Genomic DNA, 14781 nt, shown 5'->3' with positions numbered 1-14781 from the left:
CCACCGCGGCGGTCGTCAGCCGACGCCCCGCCTCCCGGGAACCGCCGCGGGCCCGCCCCGCTCCCCCTCACGGCACCCCCGGCTCGGCCAGCCCCGGTCTGCCGGCGCCAGCCAGGCGCGCCGCGGCAGGGGGGGGGGACGCCCCGCCCCGCTCCCTTCTCGGCCGCGCTGACGGGGGTTGTAGTTGGGCACGGCCGCCCGAGGACTACCGGTCCCAGGGAGCAGCGGGCGGGCTCGGTCAGGTGGCGTCCAACATGGCTTCCCCGTGCCTGCCGGGGCCCGCGGCCGCGCGAGGCTGCTGAGCGCTCTCGGGGCGGCGGCACCGGCACCGGCACCGGCACCGGCACCATGCAGAAGATCAAGTCGCTGATGGCCCGTCAGGTGAGCGGCTCGGCTCGGAGGGCGGCGGGGCCCCTGCCGGAGGGTGGGAAGGGGGGGAAGGTGGGGCCCGGGGCCCGGGGTAGGCGTGTGCGGCCGTGCCCCGGCGCCCTGCTGGGCCGCGGGCATCGCCCCCAGCTCTGAGCAGAGGTGTGCCCTGCTGTGTCTCAGCTCTCGGTACGCACGCATCCAGCTTTTTTTTTTTTTTTACTCTTTAAGCCAAGAAACGGAAGCGTGCCCAGGTGCCAGCACGTAGCTTGTGCGGTGGCAGAGACATCGGCCTGAAAGGTGACACGGCGGCTCTGTGCCGGGCTCCCTTTCTCCACGGGCAAGGCCGGAGCGCTGGGCCGTGCCGCTGTAAGGCGGCTCTGTCTGGCAGCAGAGGCGCTGGGTCACAAGGGAGGCGAGGAGGGGCGCGGACGGAGCGTCTGCTGGGGCACGGAGCGCGGCTCTGTTGGCCCACCGCTTCGGACCGGCTGTCTCTAGGATTACGCGGCTCTGGTCTGCATTTGGACCTGTGTGTCTAAGGCTGCGAGCCTCTGTCAAGGAGTGTGTTAGAAGAGCATTCGAGTCATTCCCGCATATGAAATACGTCTAAAACGAAGCCTGTTTGCTCATGTGTCTAAATTTGAGAACTTAAAAAAAACCGACTTGAGTCACCCACCACATCAGATATTCTAGATAGTTATAGAAAATGATGCTGAAGTCAGAAAACTGAACCTTGTTTTTCTTCTAAACTATGTCCTCTGACTTGTGATGCTTATGTGGGAGACAGGGCTGAAAAACAGACACGGGCGTGGAAGCTGAATTTCCAGAATAATGTTCTGCTCCCCTTCAGTGTAGGGGTAAATGATTGGTTTTCAACTGGACTAAAAGGAGTTGTGGGAAGCCTGCCCAGTGTGGAAATGTCGTGGTCTGAAAATGATGCAGCTTACACAGTTTTCAGCCTTTGGGAAGGGCTAAGTTCCATTTAGCATTTGATAAGTGAAATTTTTTACTGCTTATGAAGATAAGCTGCTAGGACTGCAGATTTTGGAGAGGATGTGTGGAAGATTTTGCGTGAAATATGAGGAGCTGCAGGAGCTGCTTTGGTTGTTTGTTACTTTCAATTTCCGATGCACAGAGGTGAGCCACCTTTGGTGGTGGTAACTGCAAAGGGAGAATGATTTGAAATGATGTGAAAGGAAATCTGAGAATCAAAACCTAAACAAAGAGGTTTTGCATCCTAGGAACGTGAAACAATTGCAAATGTAGTAATTACCACAAAAGTGATGAACTTGTAAAACACTTTATCAGTTTCAAAGGATAAATACAAACTTTTTCTTCATAAACTCACATAGTAATTGCATAGGTCCTTTTGTTTCAGAGAAAGCGTGGGTAGGCAGGGTCTGAAAGGGGCTTGGAAACAGTACTGTTAGCATCGACCGCAAGAGTAGGAGGGAAGTCTGCCTGAGACTCATGGCTCACGTGAACACCCTGAAGCCTCAAGGGAAGCTGGAGTCAGAACCATATCTGAAACTTGAATGTTTAGATTCGCCTCTGCTTAGGAATCTGGCAGAAAACGCTCTAAGCAGCATGTTGTGTGGTATTGCTTCATAAGATTGTGAATGTGTTGGATATTCAGCAAATACATTCTCAGCCAGTTAATTGATGCTTCCCGTACAAAGCTCCAGTCTACTAGAGCATATTCTATTTATGTGGCTATATGTGTTCTAAAGAGTAATAATTATATAAAGCAACTAATGTGGATTAAGGATCTTTTTCAGTTTAGTTATGCATAAGGAAACCAGTCCTAATAGTGTTATATCGTAAATAGATAAATATGGCATCAAGCAAAAATAATATAATTTTGCTGCGGAATAGGTGGCACTTAACTTGAATTCGATTATTTGATTCCTTTAAACCAGTAAGTTAGTGGAACAAAGTATGTTATGTTTTTTGGACACGTGCATTTTTAGACTTAACATCTGGAAGTCGAGAAGAGGATATAAGTGATTTTTATGAGGGGAATGTTGGTGAACTGTATTGAAAAGGTACATATTGTAGCATAAAGTTGGAAATGCTTACATGTTTGAGGAGCATAATTTATACACTAATGGTCTTGCTTAAATGTTTTTAGAATAAAGTCTTAGCCTTCCAGCCTCGTGTTAGTGTAATTTCTTAAAGGACTTGTAGGTATATATTCAACACCTGGTAAAACTTGTGCAGTTTAATTGTGAGATACATGAAGTAATCCGTCTTAACTGACTATTAAAATTCTTTTAAAGGGTCTAAGAAGTCCTCAGGAGAGTGTTCATGACCTCAGTCCTATTGAAAGCTTTCGGATTCCTAGTAAGGTATGATACCCAGTCCCTCCACTCCCACCCCCTTCATTTTTAGTTTTTGGTTTTATAGTTAGATGACACTTAGTTGTTTCTTTTTTCTTTTTTTAACACCAGGTTTGCTGTTGTTCTTTTTGACAGTTTTATTTCATGCTGAAATTCTTTAAAATATTTTTTTCTGAAAGAATTAAGAGCTGTGAGGCAAAACTGTTCACCGACTCAGAATGAACTTGTGTTAAAATTTCTTTCTCAGAACTTTTGAGTTGTCACTGGATGCTGATGGTAATATTATCTACGTTTCCTGCTGGAATGAAGAAAAAAAAAAAGAAAGAAAAAGTGCCTTTTTTTGTTTTACTTTGGAAAGTAGATGCTGTATGGGTAGCGTGCATAGTTCTAGTCTTGATGTTTAGACTCTTCATAGTTTAGGTGCCGTAAGTATATTTTGTAGTTTCATGGTTTTAATCTTCAGCATATATAATTAACTTCATGTTCTACTTTAAATGTTACAGCTTTATAATAATAATAGTTTTTTGCCTTTTTTTTGGGGTCTCACTACTTAAATGATACCAGCTCACTCTTGTCTCACAAATCATGATGAATAATCTGGGTGTGAGGGAACAATTGTCACAGTATTTGATTGCTCCTTATACCCTGTTAATCTGAGTGGATGATTCACAAGACTTGATGTGGATGTTTTTTATTATTTTTCTCCAAATTTGGACTTTGCCTTTAACCAATGAGATATTTAAGTTACCGACTTGAATTTGGATGCCTTATTTTACAATAGTTCAAAAAAACAAAACAAAACCTCTCTTGTGTTTCTTTGTCTGTATATAGGTACTGTGTAGTATGTTGCTTGTTCTGAGGCAGACCAGAAAATCAGCATTGCTGTATATTTAAAAAATCAAGTAACAGTCTCTGAATTGGTACATAATACTCTGTTAAACAGTGTCCAATATATTGATTTCAAAGAGCGAAAGCATTCGGTTGCAGCGATGTTGAAAGAACTGTCTCATCTCCATGGCTTAGATTTCAAAATTACAGATTCCTGCCACCCACTGAGCATCCAGTTTCAAACTGTCTTTTTTGCTAAATTGACTATCCAGATAAAAGTAGATGTAGGGTATCTTGGCTGGATTTCCATTCTATAGCAGTTAGATGTTATATGTCTGGTAAGCCTACACCTTGTATCAATAACAATGAGAAAACAAATAACTAATTTTTCATACATTTATGTCAAACATTTGTAATGTGAAAACATTATCTGCAACTGTTCTGCAAACAGATCTCATTGTAGTTTTGAATTCTGTGCCTGAGAAGATGGGATTGCATCAATGTTAGAACTTGTCACCTGATTATTTTTTTGTAAAGCTGATAAAATTAGAGTATTGTCGTCTTCTATGCCACAGAATAAGACTTTTGTATTTTTCAGTCTTCTAATATGTTTTTTTTTTTCCTTCCAAGATGTTTTGGGTGGGTAGTTCTCAAAATTTCAAGTTGCTTACATAAACATTTTCCTTCTCAACAAGCTGTATTGCGTGAAACTCTTATAAAGTTGCATGACTGTGATTAAACGAAAACAGTAGATCACAAGAATCTTCAGTAAAATTACTGTGTTTTGATCACTTTAACTCCTGGCTACAGTCCCAAGCCATTTGTCATTGTAACTTTACTTCCATCCCTTTTTTTTGGAGGAAGGATTTATGGTGTCATACCTCCTTAACTTCACTGAAACCTTTATTGTAAGATTTTACTTTTCAAATGATGAGACATTGAATGAGGCACTGTAACGTGTCTCCTGTCACTGTGAGCATAGGCTCAGATACCGTTTCTTGAACACAGGAGATTTTTGGGATGGGGAGGGGGAGATATTGTCTGTGTTTGTGGTATGAGAACCATCAAGGAGGTTAGGTTTCAGTACGGCACAGAAGCTGAAAGTCATTGAGCCTTTGGATGTTAGTATTTGTTTTCAATTGAGGCTATATTCAATGCCATGGCAACATACTCATGTCACAAATCAGAATTACATTATAATTATGGGATCAAGCAGCTTTGCTAGATATAAGCTAATGCCCTTCAATAATTATTGTGCAATAATGGACAAGTTTGGTAAAAGGAATTCGCTTCTGAATGCAAAAGTAAAGACTAAAGAAATGGTGCAGGTTTTTAAAGACAATGAGTAAAAGTGTAACTTTATAGTGTTGCAGGCTGCTATTTGAAAGTGTATGTTGCTCTATGCTGCCACATTTTAATAACTATTTTTGTTTATATCTTGAATAACAAAAGTCTCAAGCTCACTAGCCAAATAATGTTCTAATGATAGAATGGTTACGATGCTGGGCTTTCATCATCACCCTTCCACATTCAAAGTGGTATCTCCAAATTGATTTAGGGCGAGTGTTACTGAGTTTCAAAAGCTGAGTTAAAGCTACAGAGAGGTACACAGAATGGAATGCTGCAGAGCCAGCCTCATACCACCAACTCGGTCACACAGAGGAAGAAGTGTATAATAGTTGAAGTCTATGATACAGTCTATAGATAAGGCAAATCTGAACTGCAAGGCAGGATTTCTAGAAGAGAAAGTTGTCTGCAGAGGGATTTCATATGCTTTTTGATTGAGATACTTAATCTATGTGCCATGATCACCCTGGGGAACTGTAATTCTTTTTGAACCATTCTGTTATTGTCAGCTTTGTTGTTTCCCAAGCTGATAACAGTTTTGTTTAGTAGATTTTGGAACAAAAGGGTGAGATAGGCATTTTGTGCACTTGAATTCAAGTGTGTGTGGTTAATAATGAGTTGACTTTGAATGAGATTATGTTTATCTTGATGATAGCAGCTTACATGCAGTATAGAAATAGTAGTAGACTTTGTGGCTTATGGTGGTAATCAACACAAAGTTTATTTTTTTTAATGCTTTTCCTATAGATACAGAAGTGTGGCTTGCTTAGTCTGTGTGGGTTTCTGTTTCCCCGACAGTAGCTGAGTGCTTTTCAGGAGTGCGTTAAACGGTGGTGTGACTAAATAGCTGTTCTATGGATCAGGCGTTGTTGTTCCCTTTGTGAGGAGAATTGTTTTCACAGTGTAATGTTTGTTTTGGTAGAGTGAGGGCTTTTTAATAAGTACTCTATATACATACTGAAGAAGGAAAGATTGAAAGAAGGTTCTGGAAAATACCACAGGCTTCCCTGTGGGACTGCCTTCCCTAGCTGTGGATTAGTGGGGGTGGAAAAAAAAAACGTTTTGAGGGAAGTTTATAGATACAGTTATTTATGAGACATATATAAAATCTAAATATACCTTTTTATATAGATAAAATTAAAAGATTGTGTATGTATATATGGAAGAAATACTTGTAACATTATTTCATGGTGGTAGGATGTTGCAGTGTACCTGCTGATTGAATCTGTTGAGCAGGGCCCTCATCCTGGTGTTTAGGATTAGCTTTTAATATAGGTGTTAGCCAAATTCAGAATAGAGGGATGCAAACTGACAGCATGTTCGTTGGTGTGTTTTTGGCTCATGACCAAGAGAGGGAGGCTGTGTCCAAATGAATTTCGCGCTGGCTTGGCCCCGGCTCTCTTTCTGTAGAGGTGCATAGGCTATTACTGACCTTCAGCTTCTAATTAGGTTGGAAACTTAAAATTTATTTTTAACTGAGTTACTGAGCAGTATCAGTTAACTTCTTTCAACGTCTTCACTTCCCAAGTCTTTCGGTTGGTAGTGACTGGAATGCAGAAGGTGGTTGCAACTCTCTACCGGTAATGCGTAGTTCAACTGAGCAGTATTGGTTGTGGTGTTACAGGCAGTGTAGAGTACAAGGAGAGTGGGAGTGTGACGCACTGGGAAATAGCTGGATAAGTCATCTAAAACTTGCTGAACTGCATTTCACATGAGTCTGCAATGAAATGACTTGTCTGAAATTTATTTCAAGGAATTGCCTGCAGGCTTCTGGACCTGTAAACTTCTATTTCCATAGAACAGGAAGGCAACATGATGTGAGAAGTGTGTGAATGCAAACACTGTGTTTTATGTAGCATTGGCTTCTGCAAGGATGCAAAGCTGTCAGACAGATAGAGTTTGTTTTTGGCTTTTTTTTTTCTTTTTTTTCTTTCTCTCCCTGTAAGCTGTCTTTCACTGACCTATTTAGGTGGCACTAGGAAAGAGACCTGCTGCTTAGGGCTGCACTAATCGTAACCTGAAAGGAAGTATGTTTGACAGGATAAATTGTCTTTCTGTGAAAGTATGATCCAAAGGACTGGCAAAAAAAATTTGCACATTTGGCACTACAGGTGATGGAAGTTTTATGCAGGAGGTGAAGTTTCTCGCTGCACAAACTTTCGGAAAAATGAGTAGCCCATGAAACAGCATTGTAGATGGCTGTGTTGGCCCAGTATTGCTTGCAGAGTTACTGCTGCTGAACGTGTGTACTAACCTGGATAGGTGGATTGAAGTGAATATGATGGGGTCCACCTTGCCAATGTGCTGCTCTTCCTGGTCTGCTGTGTATCTAACTGATTCAGTTTAGCAACGGTGAAGTTTGCTGCATGATTATCATCATATGATTCTCTCCGTCCCAATTTTTTATAGGTTTTTCTGTTCAGAAGAGCACTTGGAATTGCTGAATGTACATAAAATTTACTGACAAGTGAATTTTAATTTTGACTTTTTTTTTTTAAAGGCACATATTTAAGTGGCAATAGCTAGAAAAGTTTTGATGTGGGGAAGTGCTTTGAGGGATTTAATAGAACTTCTCTCTCTGCCTCTGCAAAGTGTGTGAGTACAAGCTCCATGGTGCTACATCTGGCCTTCCCTGAGGCCCCTGAAACTATGGGCTTCGTATGTATATATAATAATACAATATATATAATAAAATTTTTTTGTATCTCCAAGTGAAGGGATGAGGAAAATCGAATATCAGCAAATAAACTTTAGCCAAGGACGCTTGCTTCCTTCGGTGGTGAATGAATAGACTGGCCTTGAGCATGTTAGTTATTTGAAACTAGTGATGTGTGATGGACTGGAAGCTGCAGTTTATCATGGCATAAAGTGTGGTGGCAGACAGTGTAATTGGTATCGGAGCTTAAGTTTATCCTGCAGAGTTGTTCTCACTAGACTGCTTTTCTAGAAAGAATGTACAAGATAAACTCTGTCCATTAAATAAATATTTTCCTAGGTAGTGCTTTGGCAAGAAGCACTGAGATGAGCGATCTTTCTGAGACAGGATAAAATGGTTTCTTAGTAATTTTCCTAGCCACATCAACATCAGCTTCATTTTAGTACTGAGAACCCTGGTCTTTTACAAAGACACAGAGGTCATTGATGAGGTTTCATTGAAATGCTAATATTAAAAACAACTCTAATGATTTATTATCACATGGCTCTAAATCCAGAATATGTGTCCACGATGGCTTTCTTAATACATCTTCAGGGGATGTCAATCACTATGACCTATGGCATTGACATGTCACCAATTTGACAAGATATCAATAGTCTAGAAATTCAAATGATCCTAAAGATTTCTTGTTGAGTTTAGTTTTTCTTTTTTTTTTTTCTTTTAACAAACAACCGTGCAGGAACTTGTAGCCAAACATCAGATGATAAATTAGATGGTTCCATTTGCAGTGGTTCAGTGGACAAATTAAGGTGATCCTGTTGGCTGTTTTGGATAATTTTTAATTTTAGTTTCATATAGTTAAATCTCAATGTACTGTAAGATGTTAAGCTAATTTATAGGGGGATGTACAGCAGAAAGCTGCCATTTGTTAGGGAGTCCAGAGGAAAATAATTTTTTGTTTGTTTGTTTTAAAGGACAGGAATAATAGATAATAGATTAATTGCTTTATAAATTAAATTATTGCAAGAGCAGTATGCCATTGAATCTGAATGTGCGCGCCCTCTGCCAATCCATGCACCCTCATGTGATGGAAACTTCAAAACCATGGATTAAGAAGTTGAACAATGGGCTATTTTTTGAGAATCTTTTCATTTTCATCCCTCATAACTTGCCCTACTCTCCTCCATTTCTCGCGCTCCTGGTAAAGCTGAAGTGTGAGGTGGAGCGATGTCACCGCCCGGTGAATTGTGTGGCTGGAGCTGCAGGGAGGGCTGGGCACGGGGCTCTGCCCAGCTCTTCAGTGCTGGTGTGCTGCCACCGGCTCTTCCCTGCCGGCTCCCGGCAAACTTCTCGTGTCAGTACGGTCGGCTGCCAGGGCCACGTAGCCAGGCCAGCCTTAGCCTTAGCCTTTTTGCCTTTTTTTGCCTTTTTTTTGGCCTTTTTTTGCCTTTTTTTTTTGCCTTTTTGCCTTTTATTTTGCCTTTTTGCCTTTTTTTTTTGCCATTTTGCCTTTGCCTGAGCGAGGTGCTGGTGTGGCCTGTGGCGTCGTGGCCGTGCGCTCGCCAAGAGCGGGACCTTGCTCAACACCCGTCTGTAAGAGTTTGTCTGAAGAATAGCATCAGTTTGCTTTGCTGTTGTTATTTATTGTTGTGATATTGTTATCTGTGTGTATTATTCCCTTATTTCTCTCACGTCTGTTGGTGCGCTCCCTTCGTCCGTGCCTTCCCTCGCACGGCCTCCTGCCGGGTGCGTGTGTGGTTGGAAGGTGGGTTGCCGCATTCGCCCCGTGGTGCGAGGCGGCTTTCTCCGTCACGTCACGCCGGGAAGCGCTGGTGACCGAATCGGGCGTTTTCTCACGGCCCCTCTGCGGAGATGCGAGCCGCCTGGGGCCTCCCGGGAGAGGAAGAGCGGTCTCCCCGGTGACTCTTCTCCGGGTCGCCCTCGGCCGCGCCTCGGCGCGACGCCGCCTTCAGCTGCCGCTTCGCCCGCGCTCCAGCGGGTGGCGCCCGAGCACCGCCCGGCGGCAGCGGCGCCGGGGGCGGGGCCGGGGGCGTCCCGGCCGCCCGCTGCCTTGGCCTCGGTCGTGCCCGCTCCTGGCGCCGAGGGGTTCCCGCCGCTCGGGAGCGCGAGGACCGATCGAAATCCGGTTTTCTCTGCATCGGAGCCATTGCTTTTGGCCCCCCCTCCCCGTTTTTGTCCTTTCATTTTTTTTTTCCTTTTTTTCTTTCTTTTTTATTTTGTTTTTCTTTCTTTCTTTCTTTTATTCTTTCTTTTTTTGCTTTTTTTAAAATTCTTTTTTTGCTTGCTTTCTTTTTTGCTTGCTTTGTTTTTTTTGCAAAAGGTATTTTAGAGGCACAGCGACACCTTGTGATGCTCTCCCAAACTCGCCATTCCTTGGCTGTCTCTAACTGCATAGAGAAACAACACTGTGCTTTTTATTTCACATGTTACGCACTGACCTTATTTCAGTTGATGTACAAAATAAAGATGTTAGTGGTTGTTTAGTCAGTTAATCTAAAATTTGATGCCTCTAGCCGGTGAAATAAGCCCATGAGTTCTTGGTGATGAGAATACCGGTACCTTGACCCACTGTAACAACTCGGTGTTGTTGGCAGGCTTGGGATCTTCATGGGACACTTCAGTCCCTTGGAGAGCTTCACCAGGGTTAAATTCCAATATCGAGCAAATGATCCTTTTTTTGGGATCATTTATGTTGATTGTTGGATTATTTAGAAAGATGGTTCATCTGGTTTTAAAAATTCATATTTTATTTCTTACATTTTTGTGGGGTTTTTTTAGCTTTTGAAGAAATAGACTTCCAATTTAGTTTATTATGAGAATTTCTAAACTGTGAGAGGAAAGAAAACAGTGGCGTCAACATGCATTTGTGCCATAAATATATTGGTGAAGGAGTGTTTAAGTGATCTGCAACACTGAAGTCTGCACTATATTCTTTGAAAAATCTTAAATATCTAGCCGTTTGTAATGGGAAGAACAAGCTGCAGTGTACTGATCTTTCTGTTCTTTGTCATTGCTTGTGGTACTAATGTTGTAAATGGCTTTTGGAAAGTATTTGTTTTGGTAAAACATTGTTCTTGTTAGGATGTGATATTACATCATGGAAATTCTTTTTTGTTTTGTGAAGGAGGACCTCAGAGAAGTATGTGAAGAACCAACTGATCCTCAAGCTCAGCAAGAAATAATTAACAGCATTGAGGAAGTTTATTTTTCTAATGATTCCTTTGATATTGTAAAGTATGAGTTAGAGGTAAGTTGTCTTCTTAAAAGAAGACATAGTAAGATAACAAAAAAAAGAGGGTCAAAAGTATGCTTGTTTCAGTGAGCTGTTTTTCATTTTGTTTCTTATATCTTGCATTAATGCAGTGCTGTACTCTCCCGCCTCATCTTGTGGTTGTGTGGAGCTTCTAGCATATAGTATTTCTATGGACTCTCTGTTTCTAATGTGGTAGAATTAATATCAGTTGTGCTAACAGGCACTTCATAATGTAAACTACCATGAAAAAGCCAAAATAGTTGGAGGGGAGAAAAAAAAGTCTGTTCTGTATTTTGGGTGTTTTTTTAGCAAACTGACTGAGACATAATAATTTGAATGGTTAAGGGAGTTGTGTGTATACATATATGGCTTAAAGTAAGGTGAATATGATGTAATTATATTAATATATTGTTTGTCTTAACACTGATTTATTTCAGTATCCATCATTTGAAATAATGGATTAACCCTGCAAATTAGATTGCAGAAGCAATAAGACTGTTTCTTTAATGGAATTGATTGATTAGTTACTACTGCATGTGTATTTAATGTCCTTCAGTTTCTCACTGAATTGAATTTGTTGTTTACATGCAGAGGCTTCCTCCAGTACTTAGTCTTCAAGAACTGGAAGAGTACAGAGACAAATTAAAACAACAGCAGGCTGCTGTAAGTGAAGTTGTTTCCTCTGAACCCTCAGGCAATTTGTTGTATTGTCTAAAAGTATAGCAAGAAGTGTAACTGAAAAGGTTTTGATTTCTTAAACACATTAGATATTAAGCATTTTTTTCTTTTAATATTGTGTGCTTTTATCGTTGAAAATTGTATCAGTAAATCATGTAATCATATGACATTATGGACGTAAATCTTGGTGATATGTATTGTAATAAGAAGCAAATGTGCTGTTTCTTTAGAAGCTTGATTTTCTGAATGTTCAGCTTTTCCTATGTATTGCAAGAAAAGTAAGGTTCAACACAGCACTGAATAGTGTAGTATTTTGAGGGATTCCTGGCAGCGTAAAACATGTGTTAAAACTCTTCCCTAAGAGTTGCTGTTTTCTCTTATTTTTCATTTGCCATTTTGCTGATCGTCCACAAGGGTTTCTAGTGAATACTTGTACAGAGTTGTTACGTAATAAACCAAATGAAATGTAACAATGAGTAATAACTATAATTTACGGGGGAAAATCAGAGTTGCAGCTGCTGAAAGGTACTTGTTACATTTCAGGCTTTTTAAATTTTCTATTCATACCTTAATTACTGATTCATTGCTCTTTTAAAGATGAATAATATGGTACAGGAAATGGATGTATTAGCTGTGGCATTTGGAGAGTATCTGCCAGTAAAATAATAGTAATAATCCTAATTCATGTCTTTAAATGAATGAAATGTACAGAACGAGAATATTGGATCATTAACAATACATAGAGAAGAGGTTCCTTCTGCCTAAGATTGCTTTTCCCAGAATAAACATATGAAATTGTGTAACGTATTAGTGAGAAGTTGAGCGAATGAATATTCCCTGTTTCTCACCAAGAGGTAGAAGGAAGGGAGTTGAAAGTGGGTGGTGGTTTTTGGTTTTGTGTTGTTTTTTTTTTTTTAAAGTTTAAGAGGACTTCTAGTGGTGACCTCTTTTTGCAAGGAAGTGCACTCAAGCCTGAGACAACTTCGCTGAGATGTGCTGGATAATCCTAATACCTGTTGTCAGTGTCTTGGCCATTCTGCTTGCACGATGGGAACTGGCTCCAGCTAGGGGAGTAGTTTCTGTGCACAGCTGCTGCTGAAACCTGTGAACTGGAAAGAGCATGCAGCTAATGAACAATAGGAGTGACAACTGAGCACAGTTTCCAGGAAATATGGTCCAGTTGTGTCTTTCTTTTAGGGAAAAAAAGCAAAACAAACAGACAAAACCTACCAAAGCCAAAACTTTTGACAAGAAACGTGTCCAATTCTTCCCCCATCATCCCCTCCAGGCAGAGTTGGGCCTTTCTTGTATCTTCCTTAATCTGGTCTAAATGTGATTCTGCCCTAGGAAGGAATTGTTGCTTGGGTTTGGGCAGGTGCCAAGTTGCCAAAATTTCCTGTATGCTATATATTATGTCCTTGTGTCATATTTCCAGGTGGAGCGTGAGAGACTTGCGTGTTTTCTTCTCCTGTCTCAGTTATTGTCCATTTATCTTGTGATATGTCATTTAGATTGCTCTGTGTTTTAGCAGACATTAGCATCCTTCATGGAAGACAGTACTGCAGAATGTTAGTTCAGTCCTAAAAATATTCTAATGCTGATTGTGAATAGATTATTAGGTGGAGGACTCAGGAAGTCTGCTGACAGATCACACTGTATCGCTGCTTTTGAAAAAGAATAAATGCTGCATTTTCACTTCAGTGTCTGTGTCTATAGCTGACACAGGAATTTACAGTAGTGGTTTAGAGATAATTCCAGCTAAGTTTCTGTAACACAAGGAGCTCAAAGGAGTGTGAATTATAGGTGACAGAGCTCTAATCTTCCACTTCTCACTGACTGTTACCATCTGCTTCTGCACAGCTGATCTTGGTCATGCCTTTACTTTTGCGGTCACTGTAGGCTCCGTATTTTCTGTAGTTTACCCGTTACAGTGTTCCATCCCATTAGATGGATTCCAACTCACTGAAGACTTCTTTAATATATGTATCGTGACAGCTTTGATTTGTCTAATCATCTTGGTACAGACAATTGGAGTTAGGAGGCTTTCTAATTGTACTTCTGTTTGGCTTCGTTTTAATTAGTAGACTGATATCCTCAGCTGTATCTTTTTTCCGTCAGGAGATGAAATATTTTTTCCTGATGTGATTAGGAAATAGAAAATTGTTTTGGAAAAAATTGTTTGGTCCCCTCAAAGAACATTGTTGTTTGCATGCATTGATAACTGCAGCCACATTAATTGCTAGCAATTGGAATTCTGGATTCCAAAAGTAAGAATTAAAACGTAAATCAACACAGTTGTACGGAAGATGCCAAAAAGAGATGGGACAATTTGGAAATAAGTGGAAGTAACCTGGATAGTATTGCTCATCCAAAAGAAAGGAAAGAGAATAGCTTGGAAGCTCAGAAAAGTAGTATCACTAAGTTCGGGGAAAGAAAGAAAGAAACAAAAAAATGGCTGTAGCAGGTGCTTGACAGTGTTGCGGTTGTTATTAGTCAAGGGTAACTGAGAACTTGCAAACCAAAATAAGCGGTGTTACAACTGAAAATGAAATCTATCTTTTGTTCGTGTGTACTGCTTGATGAATCCCTTTAACAGTGAGGAATCAGACAGTCAGATTTTTACTAGGAGGATGCGTGACTAGCAAATATTTCCCTGTCCTAATGTTTTTCAAGGCACAGGGCTAGCGGGAAGAATAGACTGGAAAAGGGAGATGAAAATCTCATAGGATATAGACTGTGGGGTGAACAAAACTTCTTTAAAGCCTCTAGGTCATGTAGGCTTGTGTAGCGTTTGGCCAGATAACATCCTTTCCTGCCCTGCCCCTGCTCTGGAGTGGTTCTTTTGCTGTCCTGCAGAAGAAGGCTTTATTATTTATACAACAACCAAGAAGTTTTAAAATCGTTTTGTGGTTTCGGCCATTTTGTAAGACAGAAGGAGGAAAGCACAGCTAGATATGTGATATGTGCCCCTTGTCCAGATTGCCCGCTGATGATATTGGAGTACTTTGAAGACCATCTGTGTGCAGGTGCTCTTCCAGAGGGTGGGAAATGACCTGGTGGAACCACTGTGAATTTGTTACAGGAATGCTGAATGAAGATCTCAACTTCGTGCTGTGTTTGGCTAAGCAGTGAAATATATGAAAATCTCTTCATCTCTCATTGCCAGTAGTGCATTGTGGGGCTGGCTGACTGTCATAGCCAGTTTTATTTTATTTTCATTTCAGGGAGTATTATTCCCCAGGAAGAATATGGAGTGATACCAATAATGTCTTTGTCGTGTTTGAAACCGATTC

General features: G+C 41.0%; 1 protein-coding gene across 1 annotated transcript in view; it reads left to right on the top strand.

The window, feature by feature from the left end:
* Window positions 1–140: 140 nt before the first annotated feature.
* Window positions 141–14781, top strand: part of VPS50 (VPS50 subunit of EARP/GARPII complex) — a 96971-nt gene continuing 82330 nt past the window's right edge. Inside the window, exons 1-4 of the mRNA XM_075419332.1 lie at window positions 141–381; window positions 2646–2714; window positions 10682–10804; window positions 11402–11473. Coding sequence (XP_075275447.1) covers window positions 349–381; window positions 2646–2714; window positions 10682–10804; window positions 11402–11473 — 297 coding nt within the window. The 5' untranslated portion in view covers window positions 141–348. The remainder of the gene's footprint in view (window positions 382–2645; window positions 2715–10681; window positions 10805–11401; window positions 11474–14781) is intronic.

Source organism: Opisthocomus hoazin, chromosome 4, assembly GCF_030867145.1.
Source record: "Opisthocomus hoazin isolate bOpiHoa1 chromosome 4, bOpiHoa1.hap1, whole genome shotgun sequence".
Classification (NCBI taxonomy): domain Eukaryota; kingdom Metazoa; phylum Chordata; class Aves; order Opisthocomiformes; family Opisthocomidae; genus Opisthocomus; species Opisthocomus hoazin.
The sequence above is the reverse complement of the archived record's forward strand: the minus strand, read 5'-3'. Positions and strand labels throughout refer to the sequence as shown.